The 17,388-nt window shown below is 37.2% G+C and overlaps 1 protein-coding gene across 1 annotated transcript in view; it reads left to right on the top strand.

The window, feature by feature from the left end:
- The window catches only part of LOC129721968 (WD repeat and FYVE domain-containing protein 3), a 280,812-nt gene that overhangs the window by 109,189 nt on the left and 154,235 nt on the right, over window positions 1-17,388 (top strand). The window contains exons 4-9 of the mRNA XM_055675111.1: window positions 6,489-6,681; window positions 6,742-6,928; window positions 6,982-7,631; window positions 8,086-8,235; window positions 10,865-11,034; window positions 11,196-11,369. Of these exons, the coding sequence (XP_055531086.1) occupies window positions 6,489-6,681; window positions 6,742-6,928; window positions 6,982-7,631; window positions 8,086-8,235; window positions 10,865-11,034; window positions 11,196-11,369 (1,524 nt within the window). The remainder of the gene's footprint in view (window positions 1-6,488; window positions 6,682-6,741; window positions 6,929-6,981; window positions 7,632-8,085; window positions 8,236-10,864; window positions 11,035-11,195; window positions 11,370-17,388) is intronic.

The raw sequence follows: 17,388 nt of genomic DNA, 5'->3' as shown, positions 1-17,388 counted from the left end.
TATGCTGTACCGATCTGCTGCTGTTCAACAAGAAAGAAAACGCTTCAAAGGTTTCAGAATAAAATTCTGAAAATGATTTTGAAGCGTCCTCCTTGGTTTGGTACACTCGAATTACATAGACTTAGTGGTGTTCAACCATTAGAAGCTATGTCAAATAAAATTGTTAACAATTTTCGACAAAAATCGTTGCAATCCTCAATTGCTACGATAAGCTCTCTTTATAGCCAATAAGTTAGCAATTAAGTTATTTTTTTTTATAACTCTAATATTTATTTAGGCCCAACCGCGAAGCATATTGGGGCCGAATGTCTTTTTGGAGTAGGGAAAAGCCAGCTTGAGTAGAGCTTGTATCCCGACTGCTCCCCCTCAAACAGGCATAAAAACCCTCTCATCTCTTCTCTTTAAAATACAATTTAAAAATACAAAATTAATTCAACCTAAAACTAATATGTACATCTATCTATATCTATCTATATGTAAAACGATCTATCTATATGAATAAGTATAAAATTGAGGGATGATGAGTCCATGTCTCTTGGAAATCATAACCTAAGATGAAAGATGGAGAAAGAAAGATAAAGATTAGTATTATCCTTAAAGATCTGCATAGAGAGGGGGGGACAGAGAGAAGCGAAGGAGGGAAGAGGATTCAAATACGATAATTTATATCTTTAATCAATTGGTAAATATGGGTGAGCAAACTGATATCATGACTGGCAAGTGCATCCCGAACTTGCATTGCAGATGGTGCATTCCGTTCCCGGAGGGAATCGAAAAGTTTATTCCTTGCTCTGTGGTATTTAGGGCATACGAAGACTACGTGTTCTATATCCTCGTACCCTCCACATTCGCAAAGGTTGCTATCGACTATCCCTATTCGATAGAGGTGGGTATTTTCAATGTAATGGTTTGACATTAGGCGTGAAATAACTCGTATAAAATCCCGAGTTAAATCGTGCCCTTTAAACCATGATTTCGTAGACACCTTGGGCGAGATGGAGTGCATCCATCGCCCCAAATCGCCAGAATCCCACTTTTCCTGCCAGTTTGCCAGAGCCAGTTGTCGGGGTAGGTGAGAATACTCGGTGTAGGTGATCGGTCTATCAAATATATCTCCTTCTATGGCACCCCTTTTCGCTAGTAAATCAGCTTCTTCATTGCCTGGGATTGAGCAATGGGAGGGGACCCACACAAAGCAGATAATGAAAGACCGATCAACCAGCACTTCTAATATCCGTCTAATTTCCGGGAGGAAATAGGACGGGTGCTTGACCGGTTTGATCGATCGGAGAGCTTCGATAGAACTGAGGCTGTCCGAAAAGATGAAATAATTGCCTGGTGTCTTGAGCTCGATAATTCGCAGCGAATTGTGTATGGCAGCTAGTTCCGCTACGTATATGGAGCAAGGTTGTGCCAGTTTGCGGGATATGCGATGATCCATGTTGAAAATGCCATATCAGGAATGTCCATCCATTACAGATTCGTCCGTGAAAAAGGAATTCTGTTCTGGGAGGTGGCCAAATTTTGCTGAAAATATTGATGGCACAACTGTTGGTTTAAGGTGTTCAGGAATTTAATGGATTTCTTGTTTCATCGTCAAATCAAATACAACAGAAGGATTTTTGAGCGATGTTGAAATCTCACGGTATGGATCAACAACCGAAGGATTTATCTCCATAGACATGAACCGCTGGTATACTGACATACACGGTTTCTGAACAACTTCCAGACATTTCTCATAGTTCGCAATAAGCATTGGATTTGCTATTTCCGATCTGATGAGGAAACGTAGGAAATTGATTCTCGGTTGGCATCTTTGCTTCACGTAATTCACATGTTTTTCCCATGTGCACTTAGAGCCATACCATACTCCTAGATACTTGAAGCTAGGTGACTGAGTGATGGGTCTTCCGGACAAAGTTAGCTCTAAACGGGGTGGTGGTCGCTTATTTGAAAAGACTACCATCTCCGTTTTTTCAAGCGAGAACTCAATTCCAAGACAACTGGCCCAACCGCTTATCCAGCGTATTTTGCAGGCTGTTTTTCATGTCTACAGCCAGAGACGCCGTGACTGATACTACGCAGTCGTCAGCTAACTGGCGCATGGTGCAGCCGTCCGCCAAGCATGTGTCGATGTCACTGATGTAGAAGTTGTACAACAGCGGACTCAGACAAGAGCCTTGGGGGAGACCCATGTAGCTTGTTCGTGTTATTGTTGAAGAACCGTGGTTGAAAAGTAAATGCTTTTCAGACAGCAGGTTGATCAAGAAGTTCGTCAATATAGGGGAGAATCCTCTTTGATGCAGTTTATCGGAAAGAATTTCGATTGAAACTGAATCAAATGCACCTGTGATATCCAAGAAAACTGAGGTCATTTGTTGTTTGCTACCAAGAGCCATTTCCGCTTCTGTGGCTAGCAATGCTAGGCAATCGTTAGGGCCCTTGCCCCTACGGAAGCCGAATTGGGTCTCTGATAGCTGGTTAGTTGTTTCTGCCCAGTTGTCTAGTCTACGCAGAATCATTTTTTCAAGCAATTTGCGTATGCATGAGAGCATTGCAATCGACCTGTACGAGCGATGATCTGTGGCAGGTTTTTCTGGCTTTTTGATTGCGATAATCTTAACCTGTCTCCAAGCTTCCGGGATCATATTGTTCCTGATAAGCTTATTAAACAGTACAAGAAATCGTATCTTAGCCGAATCCGGTAGGTTTTTCATCAAATTAAATTTGATCCTGTCCGGTCCTGGAGCCTTGTTCTTGCAAGAAGCGAGTGCGATTGAAAATTCCAGCATTGAAAACTCTGGTTCTTCAATGGCCGTTGTGTCGCTGAATTCCTGCTGTGATGGGACAGCGTCTGGGCATACCTTTTTCGCGAAATCAACGATCCAACGTTCAGAGTATTCATTAGCCTCATTGTTGTCGGACCTATTGCGCATTTTCCGAGCCGTATTCCAGAGATAGCTCATAGAAGCATCTCTGGGTAACGTGCTTATGAAATTTTGCCAGTACGATCTTTTTTTCAGCTTGTGCAGTTTAGTCTGTTTCAGTTCCAGCTCTCTAAACTGATCAAAAATGGAATGATCTTTCCTGAATGCTAGGTATGCTACTTTTAGAGTTTTGTTCATCTCGGTGCATTCTTTGAATTTTCAACTTGTTCTCAGGGGCGGGCCTCGTCTGAGATTGCAACGCGCTATCTAAAATTAATGTTGCAAGGAAGTTGTATTCGTCGGATGGAGAAAGCTCATCGGTTGTTTCGAGACCCTGGGATATTATGTTCGCGAATTTTTCCCAATCAATATTCTGGGTGAGATCATACTCTACTTCGACTGTGGTAGCAGACTGGAGCCAATAAGTGAATCGAAATACTTATTGGCAAATGGTCACTACCATGGGGATCTTGAACAATCTACCATTTACAATCCAAAGCTATTGAGGAGGAACACATAGACAAGTCTAAAGTGCTCTCTCGTACTGGAGGCCTTGCTATTCTTGTAGCTAACCCAGGTATATTCAATAGGGTCATATCGAACTCGTCTAGTAAGCTTTCAATAAGAATAGCCCGGCTATCATCTCCAGGTGCTCCCCACGCCATACCGTGAGAATTGAAGTCTCCCAAGAGAAGACGTGGTGTCGGAAGCAGCTCCGTTATTTGAGTTAGCTGCAGCCGGTTAATAGTAGCTCTGGGTGGAATATAGACTGATGCGACAGTGAGGCTCTCACCAGCAATTGTTATATGGCAAGCAACAATTTCTATACCATCAATTGCTGGAAGAGGGATTCGGAAGACTGGGTAGCATTTTTTGATACCAATGAGCACTCCACCATAAGAGTTTCCGCGGTCTAACCGAATGATATTGAAGTTTTGAACGGTTAGTGTTGTATCCGTTGATAACCATGTTTCTGATAAAGCGAAAATATCGCATTTGCTATCGTGAAGCAGGAGTTTAAATTTATCTAATTTGGGGGTCAAGCTCCTACAGTTCCATTGTATGATCCTTGTTGTCGATTCGTCACTTCTGTTGTCTGATTTAGAAATCGAAGGATACGAACGCGAGGAGGGGCCATTTGGTGCTTAGTTGCTTACCCGAAATGCAAATTGTTGGAAGCCAAGCTGAAATCATACTTTTAAGAGAATCGGATAAACCAAAAGTGGTAAATATCCATTCAACGATCATTTTGAATGAAATACAACCATCAGAGGACGGTTTTTAAGATTCCGATGACAATTTAGCTGTGGGAACAGCTCGTTTCCCTGGGAGCTTAGGGAACTCTTTATCGCAATCAACTTTGAAACCTGGTGGTGACGCTTTAGCATTTTGCTTGGAAGTGGAACCACGAGGGGTATCATTAAGCGCCTTCTTCTGCTCCTTTCTAGGGAGTTTAGGAAAAGAAGCACTTGGCCGTTTTCGTACAGCTCTGGTTGATAGCAGAGGTTGATAATCCTCTTCGTCATCATTTGAATCATCGTTTTCCAAACTGGAGTAACGATTATCCTGCTGTAACCCTGTCTTCAGCATCTGTGCGAAAGACTGCTTACTGCGTTGTCTGGTCGATTTTTTTAGTGCGTCAGAGCGTAGCTTATACTTTGCGCACTCTTCAATTTTGTGTGGGTTGCCACCACATAAGGAGCATTTGGCTTCCTGTTCGCTACAAGTGTGGTTATTCTCCATTATTTCACCACACTTGCAACATTTAGTCTTATTACTGCAGTAGGCTTTCGTGTGCCCTAACTGTAGACAATTAGTACAGGTCATTACTTTCGGAATGAAAAGTCTAACCGGTAGTCGGAGTTTGAATAGCTCTAAATAATCCGGAAGCACTTTTCCTTCGAACGTCACTCTAAACGAGTCGTTCGGGGAGTATTTGCCCATGTTGTCTTTCGAATACATTCTTCGGCATTCTAGAATTTTTATTTCTGGAAGGTTTGGGTTTTTAAAACGTCCAGTTCCTTCCAGTATCTCTTTCTCTGTAAGATCGGGTTCTGTTATCACGCCCTCGATCTCAATAGCGCGTGCCGGAATATATACCCGGTACCCAATGGTAAAATTTTGATCTTCAACGACCGCATTAGCGTGTTCGAGATCAGAAAATGTCACCTTTAATTTGTCAGCTTTGACCTTATATACCTCGATTAGGCTGGTATATCTCAAGCGCAAAGTTTTACAAATTTGCACCACTTTCAGGGGTTTGTTTTTGGGACGAATATATACAACCCAGCGAAGTCCAGGTTGATTCTTCTGGTACTTCTTTACTCGAATTGGTGCGTCATTGGTGGATAGGATAGGCGAAGCAGTGTGACGAGGTCTCTTACGTTTTTTCTTCACTTCAGAGAAACCGTCCACACTGTTGTTAGGGGTGTCAGAGAAATCCATTACGGACTCTTCTCCCTCTGAACAGGAGGAAAGGTCCGGGGGAATAGACAGTCCACCCACCGCCATTGGGTCGTGAACTGCCTACCGCCGAAAATTTTATAAAAACGAGTTACTTATATACACAAAAGTAATGAAGATGATTTAAATAATAGGGGTCTTCACATCGAGCTCGTATACGAATACCGAGCCGTAAACTGCGTATCTTCCATTACTCGTCAATGGAGGTGAGTATTTTTACGGCTGGGTATTTGTTTACGAGCTCGACATGAATCCCCCTAATATAAATTAGAAATAGGGAAGATAGGAAAAAAATAAATAAATATGTATATAAAAATATGCCAAAGAGAATTAAATCGTAGTATCACTTATCTTATACATATATCGATGTAAATCCGCAACACTGGATACGCTGTCGCTGTAACTGCGTAGCGGCGGCGCCACTTGCTTCTCCCCAGTCGGGGTTCCCCCACCAGTCACAGCAATTCTCTGTGATGCGGGACGGGCAATCCGAAGTTAAATCTGCACACGTATCAGCATACGCGCCAAGTACACCACTACCACAGCTGCACTCCCCTGCTGCGGGGCAATCCAGACCAACGCAGTATATACGGTTGATCGTGCCGCTCTCGTCTGCACGCACAGCGTACCACTACCACAAAAGTGCACTGCACACGCGAACGCTAGAAAAAAGCGGGAATTAATTCGGTAAACTGCAGAACGCAAGAAACTCGACTTATATCTGCTCGGCTGCCGAATAAGCAATGAATTAATTAAGTTAGTTGTAAGTTTACTTCCCCTTTTCTGACAAGCAGCTTTAAATCCCTACGAATGATAAGTCCTAATTGCGAAAGCAAACAAATCCTAACAATTAAAATTACAAATTTCTAACAGTGTTGAGAAGTCACCATTTGTGATTGGACACACATACTCATTATTTACTAATATTTATCATAAATACTTAAGCTACTAACAAAAAAAAAAAAAAAAAATAAATCACGCCTGCTGTTAAAGTATTCCACCCTTTCGTTAATTGAAAAAAAAAGAAGACAATTTGTGCATTTTTCTTCTCTAAATATTTATCCTTTCATATTCTCTCTCACTTTCCATTTCCTCAAGGTGCTCGTGCGTCTTTGCTCACATCCGTATCCGGCAGAAGAGCTAGCGCGTATGGATGATTTATCATTACTATTCTCGGCAGTAACATCTCATTGCCCTTCATCGAACGTCATTTGGAGAAAATCCGCTGCAGAAATATTAATGACTCTCTCTCGACACGGTTTGACAAATTATGTAGTGGGATATTTACATGGTATGAATTAATAGTTTCACCACTTCTGCAAGACTAAAATAACATTTGTTTGAATTTCAGACAAAGGCTGCGTTTCATTATGCATAGACAACATGCAAAGGTCCTCGCAGCTACAACCCTTAGAAGTAGTAGAAATGGTTGTCTCTGTTTTTTGTTTCCTTAAAGATTCGAGTGAAGTGTCTCAAATTTTACTTGACGATTTCAAGTCTTGCCAAGGCTATTCATTTTTAGTCGATTTTTTATTAAAGTATTTATTAATCTATTTTGTAATTCACAAAGTAAGTAATATTTATTTTTTAGATTTGACCAAGTGGAACAAAGGTCCCCCGATACTGAAGCTGCGATCAGGAATCTTGTTCTGATAACAACATCTCTATGTGTTTGCGGATACACCGAGCTGAAAGTTCCAATAAATAACAACTTGTTGTTTCAAATGCACGGTTTTAAAATGCCACAAACTTCGGCACGAGGAACGTGCGTACGAAATTTATACGCCTTCCAAGTTTTACAAACAGTGTTCATGAAGTCAGACGATACCTCTCTATGCTGCATAATCTTGGAAGCAATATCTAGTGTGTATCACTCGGACAACGCTAATTATTTTATTTTAGAATCACAAAATACGTTGTGTCAGTTTTCAGAAATTATTCATAAAAAAACTCCACCAGTGCGTGAACGGTTTTTTGGCTTACTAGAATTCATTGTTTTTCAACTGAATTTTGTCCCGTGTAAAGAATTAATTTCCTTATCGTTGTTGCTGAAATCAAACCATTCAGTAGAATGCAGTATCTTGTGCATGAAAACTTTTCTCAATCTATTGAAGCATAATAGTTTGTTTTGCGATGTATATCGAGAAGTAGGAATATTGGAAGTATTTGTCAATTGTCTAAAGAAGTACAAAATAATTTTAGAAACGAATAATTCTGATGTAATGGAAGATGGATCTAAAGGTATGTACATGATTTTATGTTAATTTTAAAATTGAAAGGGCTTTTATTTAATGTGTTTTTATTTCAAAAATGTATAGGTACATGACGATGTATACATTTGTAGGATATTACAAAAAATCCGATTTTAATTTATTTTGTTTTATTCTGACACTGTTTCAAAATTTTTGAATTCTAATCTTTGTAAGAGTAGATATTTAATGTTAAATAATTCAAAATACCGTTTTTCAGTAACTTTTCAAAAGAACTTATCTAAAAATGAGGTCGAATTCTTTTAAAATAATAAAGTTTGAATTTTATCCAATCAAAATTATGTCAAAGGAAAAATATTAAATAATCAGTTGCTAAACAGCAAAATCACGTTAAAGTTCTGGAATGCTTGAGTAACCAAACACAAATTGAGTAGATTAAACGTATGTTATTTACATGTTACTATTACATTTTTTCTATTTTTCAGATGACAAAATTTTAGAAGAAATGATTCTGGAAGCTTTCATATTATTATTGAGCGGAAATAATAACAACGCAAGTGTGTTTCGAGATAGCGGAGGATCAAAGTGTATTCATGATATGATTTATTTTGAGAATAGTCGAACGGCAGTTTTAAGTAAGAAAAAAAAATATCCCGGAACAAAAGTTTACGATTAAGGTGAAACCTCATTGAATCCAGAAATGGCCGACTTCGAGTAACCACTTCGAATTTTCGAAAGCACAAGAGCTCATTTCAAGATGGCTTGACAAAGTATTTTTTTTTAATTCTTTTCGCACCAATATTTAGTGGTTAATTTGTGGTTTCGAAATCCAATTTGTGGTAATTTGTGGTTGAGTAATTTCTGAGAAATTTTCAGAAAACTGAGTCAAGCCATCTCTGAAAATGATTTCGCTTCAAATGAATCGGACAACGATGATATATACATCCATCGAAAGCTCTTAAAATGTGGTTCACGAAAATGAAGTTTTTGTAAGCATACTTCATAATAAAATAATTAAAAAACTATTATTTAAATTTTTGAACATTGTTTACCTCTTGTTGTCAACACCGACCGTACGCGGCGCTGGTAGACCATCAAGATGATTTTTTCTCAGAAAGCTTTCGTGTAGCGATAAGTATGGTGAAACTAGAGATACTCAGAGGGAGAGATATGCGGTGAGCCAAACGAACCGTCAAAATTGGAGCCAAACGAACAAGAAAGGTAACACCACATTGAGAGGTATTGCAATCAGGTACAAAAAAGAACGTGTTCATTTCTATACGATTTTTTGTTCTATTGCCGATGGATGAGTGATTTTTACCCGGAGTTCAACAAACCTTGTGTATAGGTAACAAAATAAGTGAAGGTGTATAAAATTAAACATAAGCATAAAATATATCACCTTAACAGTTTTTGCGAAGCACTCCACTATTCTTAAGGACTTTCACCGTCACCACCGATTATACAAGTCGAATGTTCAACATTGCGCTTTGAGAAGAGATCTGGCACCTCTGACATATGAAACCCAGTTGCCGAATTGGCGGTTTTTTTCACCGCGAATCTCTTTCTCTGAGTATTTCTAGGTGAAACAGTATGTAAACAGCAGGGATACTATATGTGCAGATTTGCTGCGAAATGCAAATGTTGATCAATTAGCAGATATTTGTAGTTGGCAAGCCTCCGTGTGTTTCACGTAAATTTCCTCAAAATAACTGAAGTTTTACGTAGACATGCGAGCGTAATTTTCTCGATCTTCGGTCGAATCATTTCCGGAAATGTAGTTTTGCCGTTTACCGATTGTTTGAAAAAAAAACCTAAATTAATACACCTAGGGGTGTGATCTGGTCTTTCTCATACAAAATCTATTATATGTTAAAATCTATTAGAACATACGTTTTAACTCTTGGAATAAATTACAGCCTGATAATAATAACGAACAATTTTTTGTTTCGATAAATATAATAATATTTTGGTAACCAACTACGCAACTGTATTCGACTGTTGGGTATTTTAGAAACCGGAATGATGCCTGAAGATCGGGAATGGGCCTTAGAACTGTAGGGAACGGTTGAAACGCATGGTAAATGCCCAAAGGTGTGAGTCCTGACTAGATTTAAAATTCGATATTTTCTCGTCTCAGGAATATGCTACTACAACTACCCCCTGAATAATAAAACAAAAAAGCTTTCAACGGCAGCGACAACTGTATGTCGTATACAGTAAGGTCCCTTTTTACGCGGCCACGAGTGATCATATATCAGTTTTTAAAAAAAATCACAATTTTTGGTGTAAATACTCAAAATTTAAAATATTGAATTTTGGTCTCTGGATTGGCCACTATCATATTCAAACGAGGTTTTAACGTTTTAGGACGGTTTTCTTTGTTATATTTGCTACTCAAAAAAGTCGTTTTTTACGCGGACCCATACAAATTTGGAACGCATCCCCCGCGTAAAAAAAAAAACGACCTTAGTGTATATGAACGACTGTCGATATGTTCTAGATAACCCACTAGCACTAACATCGGCAGGTGCCAGTACAATGCTCATCCAACGCCGCGTACGGTCGGTGTAGACAACAAGAGATAACAATGTTCAAAATTTTAAATAATAGTTTTTTACTTATTTTAATATGAACTATGCCTACAAAAACTACATTTTTGTGAACCACAAATTAAGAGCTTTCGATGGATGTATATATCATCGTTGTCCGATTCATTTGAAGCGAAATCATTTTCAGAGATGGCTTGACTCAGTTTTCTGAAAATTTCTCAGAAATTACTCAACCACAAATTACCACAAATTGGATTTCGAAACCACAAATTAACCACTAAATATTGGTGCTAAAAGAAATAAAAAAAATACTTTGTCAAGCCATCTTGATATGAGCAGCACAAGACTCGGAAAAAGTTAATGCGTTCCCTGTGAAAATGCTATTTTATGTTTGCTGTGGTGAAGCAAACATAAAATAGAATTTTCATAGGGAACGCAATGAGTATTCCGAGTCTCGTGCTTTTGGAAATTTCGAGTTGGTGACTCGAAGTCGACCATTTTTGGATTCAATGAGGTTTCATCTTAGTAAGGCATAAGAAAAGATGCATATTGGAATTTCGTTTTATTCACTATAATTCTCACTTGCAATGGTTTTTTATGTGATAGAAAATTTCTTAGAACTTGTACGTAATCGGCCTGCTTGTACAACCTTATGTTTCTGGGCTTATAACAGAATATTTGATTCTTTCGTAATAAACTTTTTTTTCAACAGGGATTATTAGGGAAATGATGCTTAACACTGGAGGAGATGATGAGATGTTACGTCTATTAACAACAATGCAAGATGCCTCATTAGAACAAATACGACTGAAAATTCACATTCTAAAATTATTAATATCTTGTCTTCGTGACAGTCACCGGACTAGAACAGTTTTTAGAAAAGTGAGTTATCAATAACTAAAGGAGGAGACGGCAACCGCTTGTTTAAAAGCAAATTTCTAATTTCAGTGACTCATTGAGATTTTGAATACAAACTGGTTTCACGTTGTCTCCTGTATTTTATTATTTAGAAAGATTTGTAAACTTATGTGATGTTGTTGTAGGTAAACGGCTTTTTCTTTCTGATAAGCAACTTAGGTGATTTAAAAAATAAATTTGCTGATCACATCGATACTACCGTATCACAGCAATATCTACTTTTACTGGGTTTCACATTACAAGCACTGACTACAGCAATGCGGTTCGAACCTGCTAATGCGAAGTTCTTCCAACAGGAGGTAAGCATATTTGAAATATATTCAAGTTAAGAAATACTGAATAATGTTTATACGTAGATATAGTTTTTATGATATTATAATAATTTACCTACATGTGGTTTGGTGAATCATTTGGATGTTTCTGTCAAAAGTGTCGTTTGAGTGTAGCTACACCGCGATAACGAAAACGACATTAGGCATTTTGAACTAGATTTTTCATTAGGGATGTCCATTTTCGAGAGTCAAAACATCAAAACATTGAACTTTTCGAGGCCCCCTTTATTATGTCCGATTGAGCTGAAATTTTACACAGATCATTTTTGTAGGTCAATGAACAAAATAAACATGGTCGGTGACATGACCACACGAAAAAAAATTTACGATGTATTTTGCGGTGAGAACAGTAAACGGACAATGTTTTTCATTGTAACCATAGAAAACACGGTATTTTTACTGTAAGCTTGCAAACGATTGTTGTCAATAACATGTTTTAACAATGTTTTTTGATGTTGAATCTACCACCGACAATAATTTTACCATGAAAAACATTGTCAATGACTTCTACATGTATGGGAAAATTGCCTGAAAAAATACTGTTAAGATACATAACGACCCCCCTTTTTCATGGTAAAAATGGCAAAAACGATGTTTTTTATTGTTGTGGACAATGATATTTAATGTAAAATTGATGTATTTACAATGAAAAACATAGTTAAATCATGGTACAACTATGTACAATTGCAGCAACTTTTAAGGTTTTTTTAATGGTATTTTTTTCGGGCATTTTCGCTGCCACCCTATTGTACATATAGGTGGGTCATTCCATGTCAAGTGACCAGGACAATGCAACGACCCTCTCCGATTCGCTTCAAAATGAATAAAATGACTTGTTTTAGGTCGAAACTGAAAAATCCAGAGTTTTGCGTCAATCGGACAACCCCCTCCAATTGCGGGGCCCTCCATTTTTGTATTTTTTGACAAAAAATCATTTTCCATGTTTTGAAAAATATTAGACAATATTAGACACTCTTTTTGAAGGTTATTAAATTTACAATCGAATGGCATCATCAGATTTCGCAAACAGTGTTGCCAGTGTTGATATTTTCACGTTAAAAAACTAAAACTTCGTTTTCCTCAAAACACCCCAAGTTTTTTTTTAAATCTGATGTCACCAATGTGTTCAGCAGAAAATTTTACATAAGAATCACCTATCCACAAAATGCAATATGCGCCGTTGTGGAGATATTCAACTTTTAAGATAACGAGTTCGTTAAATTCCAACAATACAAAACAAGTCATTTTATTCATTTTGAAGCGAATCGGAGAGGGTCGTTGCATTTGCCTGATCACTTGACATGGAATGACCCAGGTGCATATCAGTTATTTGTTGATTTAATGATAGATTTGAATAAGTAAATATGGTAATCTGCATGCAACTGTTTATAACACGCCAAATATGTTTTTTTATAACAAAGAATTTGTTTTAAGTATTCAAATTCGATATGTGGTAAAATTGGCAAGCTTCAAAGTTTGCGAGGCTTAGAAATTAGAAATTGTTTGAAGGTTTAAAAATGTTTAAATGCATTTAAAAATTGCTGGGCTCCAAGAATGTTATGTTCGGATTTTGTTTCGCTCTTGTTCGGATGAACTGTATAAATCTTTTGACTTTTTATATCGCTATTAGCTAAAAATGTTTACACATAAAATAGAGTCTGTTTTTCTTCGCTGGTCTTGGTAATTCGAATCTTCAAAAAGTGCATATGTTTTAGACTGCCGCTCTTCGCATGTTGGTCCCATAGCAAAAAAAAAACTCAAATGGAGAAAACGTCGATTGAATTAATCGATCAATTTTCGGTTCTTTTGTGTTCGTATAGCTTGTCGTAGCAAATATTTGTTATGAATTAGTTAAATTAAGTATGTTCAATTCAATTGACTTAAAAAATGACATAAACTATATTTTCCTAGTAATATAACAGTAATCACGGTGTCTCTGGTTGAAGAACTTAGCCAAAAAAAATTAGTATCGCTCTAATACTCGTCATTCGGAAGCTTGAGCTGTCCCCTTTAATATCCTACCATAATTGAAATGTTCTATCGGGGGGTCTAGAATAATTTGTTTTCGAACATATATTTGTAATTGAAAAGCTAGTGAAATGGAAATAAATAATATGTTTTAGAAATATAAAGAGTTACCAGGGTTCTCTATTCGTACTGAAATATTCAGGGTTGTTTTTATCTGACAAAACAAAACTTTACAGTCGAAAATCAGCTGAAAACAAAAAAATGTTGTGACTTTGATTACATTGATTTTGATTGATGATTGATTTGATTGATTTCTTGAAAAATCGACATGGTAATTCTATCCTAAAAAAAAATATTAAATGCCGGTTGTTAAGAGTTGCTGTCGCGGTTTGGTAATAGGATATTCGCATTCTTCTTCAAAAAATGGTGATTATTACAGCTCTTTTTTGCTTGTCAACAAAACTGGACCCTGTATTCTAAGTTATAGAGCAACTCAAGAGTTTTCATTTGATGTTATTAAACAATTCGCCGTTTTAGTAACGACCGAGAAAATTTAATTATTATTACATGTTTGAAATCATTATTTAAACTCATTGTGCCAGCAGCGCAACTCCGTTTTGTATCGATGTCCCCAAATCGAGCTTAAATTTCTAGGGTATGTTCATCCATGAATAAATTTGTACATATAAGTTATTTGGGAAAGGAGTTGGTGGGGTGAAATGCAGAGCAGGATTTATGCGTTGGGGGCCCGGGACAGAAATTTTTGTGGGGCCTCTTTTCTCAAAAAAATTAGTTGAAATGATTTCGTTTCGCTGGAAGGTGACGAGCAAAACAAAAAAAAAAAGGTCTCCAACCTTCATTTACGTCTGGCCTAGGGCAAGGGGGGCCTCTCGTGTCGATTGGCCCGGGGCATTTGCCCCCCCCCCCCCTTATATCCGGGCCTGGTGAAATAGCATTCTAAACTCTTATGCCCAGATGCTTCTAAAATCATAATGTTACTGTAACTTAGAGTAGAATGCATCGATTTTTCTGCAATTCGGTATGCTTATTGAACGTTGAATAGAGTTGCGCACCTGTCGGGTTCGGGTTTCGGGTTTTCAAATCATCTCTACTGGCTACACAAGGCTTTGTGACCTATGTTAAGTCACTTTTAGGCTGGATCCATACAACAAAAGTCAATAGGTTACTATAAAGGTTACTTGATAAGAAAGTTGCTTCTAATATTGTGTGAAAATAATGCAAAGTGAGTATCAATACCAATTTAAGATGTGATTGATTTTAACGGTCTTTCCCAACCGAAAATGGAACATACGATGACTGGCTTGTAAGACAAGCATCGTACCTCGAGACCAGCTGGGATGTTATAGAGCTATAGCCTGCTATAGCCAGCGTTTTAAATGTAGGTACAAAATAGAGTTGCGCTCCTTGTACACGTCGATTGAATTAATCGATCAATTTTCGGTTCTTTTGTGTTCGTATAGCTTGTCGTAGCAAATATTTGTTATGAATTAGTTAAATTAAGTATGTTCAATTCAATTGACTTAAAAAATGACATAAACTATATTTTCCTAGTAATATAACAGTAATCACGGTGTCTCTGGTTGAAGAACTTAGCCAAAAAAAATTAGTATCGCTCTAATACTCGTCATTCGGAAGCTTGAGCTGTCCCCTTTAATATCCTACCATAATTGAAATGTTCTATCGGGGGGTCTAGAATAATTTGTTTTCGAACATATATTTGTAATTGAAAAGCTAGTGAAATGGAAATAAATAATATGTTTTAGAAATATAAAGAGTTACCAGGGTTCTCTATTCGTACTGAAATATTCAGGGTTGTTTTTATCTGACAAAACAAAACTTTACAGTCGAAAATCAGCTGAAAACAAAAAAATGTTGTGACTTTGATTACATTGATTTTGATTGATGATTGATTTGATTGATTTCTTGAAAAATCGACATGGTAATTCTATCCTAAAAAAAAATATTAAATGCCGGTTGTTAAGAGTTGCTGTCGCGGTTTGGTAATAGGATATTCGCATTCTTCTTCAAAAAATGGTGATTATTACAGCTCTTTTTTGCTTGTCAACAAAACTGGACCCTGTATTCTAAGTTATAGAGCAACTCAAGAGTTTTCATTTGATGTTATTAAACAATTCGCCGTTTTAGTAACGACCGAGAAAATTTAATTATTATTACATGTTTGAAATCATTATTTAAACTCATTGTGCCAGCAGCGCAACTCCGTTTTGTATCGATGTCCCCAAATCGAGCTTAAATTTCTAGGGTATGTTCATCCATGAATAAATTTGTACATATAAGTTATTTGGGAAAGGAGTTGGTGGGGTGAAATGCAGAGCAGGATTTATGCGTTGGGGGCCCGGGACAGAAATTTTTGTGGGGCCTCTTTTCTCAAAAAAATTAGTTGAAATGATTTCGCTTCGCTGGAAGGTGACGAGCAAAACAAAAAAAAAAAGGTCTCCAACCTTCATTTACGTCTGGCCTAGGGCAAGGGGGGCCTCTCGTGTCGATTGGCCCGGGGCATTTGCCCCCCCCCCCCTTATATCCGGGCCTGGTGAAATAGCATTCTAAACTCTTATGCCCAGATGCTTCTAAAATCATAATGTTACTGTAACTTAGAGTAGAATGCATCGATTTTTCTGCAATTCGGTATGCTTATTGAACGTTGAATAGAGTTGCGCACCTGTCGGGTTCGGGTTTCGGGTTTTCAAATCATCTCTACTGGCTACACAAGGCTTTGTGACCTATGTTAAGTCACTTTTAGGCTGGATCCATACAACAAAAGTCAATAGGTTACTATAAAGGTTACTTGATAAGAAAGTTGCTTCTAATATTGTGTGAAAATAATGCAAAGTGAGTATCAATACCAATTTAAGATGTGATTGATTTTAACGGTCTTTCCCAACCGAAAATGGAACATACGATGACTGGCTTGTAAGACAAGCATCGTACCTCGAGACCAGCTGGGATGTTATAGAGCTATAGCCTGCTATAGCCAGCGTTTTAAATGTAGGTACAAAATAGAGTTGCGCTCCTTGTGCACAGGTTCAAATGATGGCCTAAACCTAAAGTCGATTTGTTTTAAGCAATGCACTTTTTGAATACGTCCAATAAAAGCTTTTGAGTTGTTTTAATTGTTGATTTATATTATTGTTGATTTATAAAACGTATTGTTTGACAAAAGAAAAAAAAAACTCCAAAAATCACCATGTTTTTGAAGAAAACTGTATATATCTAATTATGTAACCTCGACAGCAACTTTCAATAACCGACATTGTATATTTGTATAGGATAGAATTACCATATCAATTTTCAGAGGAATCATTTAAGCGTACAAAAAGTTACAGCTTTTTTGTCTTTTCAGCAGTTTTTGGACAAAAATTTTCGAGTCTTTTCTACCCCACTTTACCCTTTTCAAAAAATCCTAAAATCATGCCAAATATTGTTTCATTATATGAAAAAACAAAACTTGAAGGTTTCAACACTATCTGATAGGGCCCCCCAGCACCTAAATCCCTTGATAAGTATACATAGTAGGGTGTCCCCAAAAAAATCGATGTTGAAAAAGTCAAGGTGCTCAGCCCTAAATTGAAAGATAATGTTATTTATAGCATTTTTTGTAGAACATTTCGACTTTCTAAAAAATCGTTTTCAGGTAACCCAAACGTGATTTATGAAAAAATGACTTTTTCAAGCTACAAAACCACTCTTTTGCACTTTTTTCAAATCTGTTCGATTCCTACATTTTTCCATATATTTTTTTTATTTTTGTGGGGTTGTTTTTAAATATTTTGCATGGTTTGGTTCAGCATCGCATTCAATTATTTGACTCCCAGAGCCCATTGAACATCACAAAATAGTGAATTTTTCTCATAATTTTTTGATAAAACCCTTTATAACACATATAAAAAAAAATCATGATCAAGAACTGAAGTTTTTACTGCTAAGCGGGATCCAAGACGAAAATTTACATGAAAACAGATCCTTGATATTTTATCGG

This window comes from Wyeomyia smithii, chromosome 2 (genome assembly GCF_029784165.1).
Source record: "Wyeomyia smithii strain HCP4-BCI-WySm-NY-G18 chromosome 2, ASM2978416v1, whole genome shotgun sequence".
Classification (NCBI taxonomy): domain Eukaryota; kingdom Metazoa; phylum Arthropoda; class Insecta; order Diptera; family Culicidae; genus Wyeomyia; species Wyeomyia smithii.
Note: the sequence above shows the minus strand (reverse complement) of the source record. Positions and strands in the feature narration are given on the sequence as shown.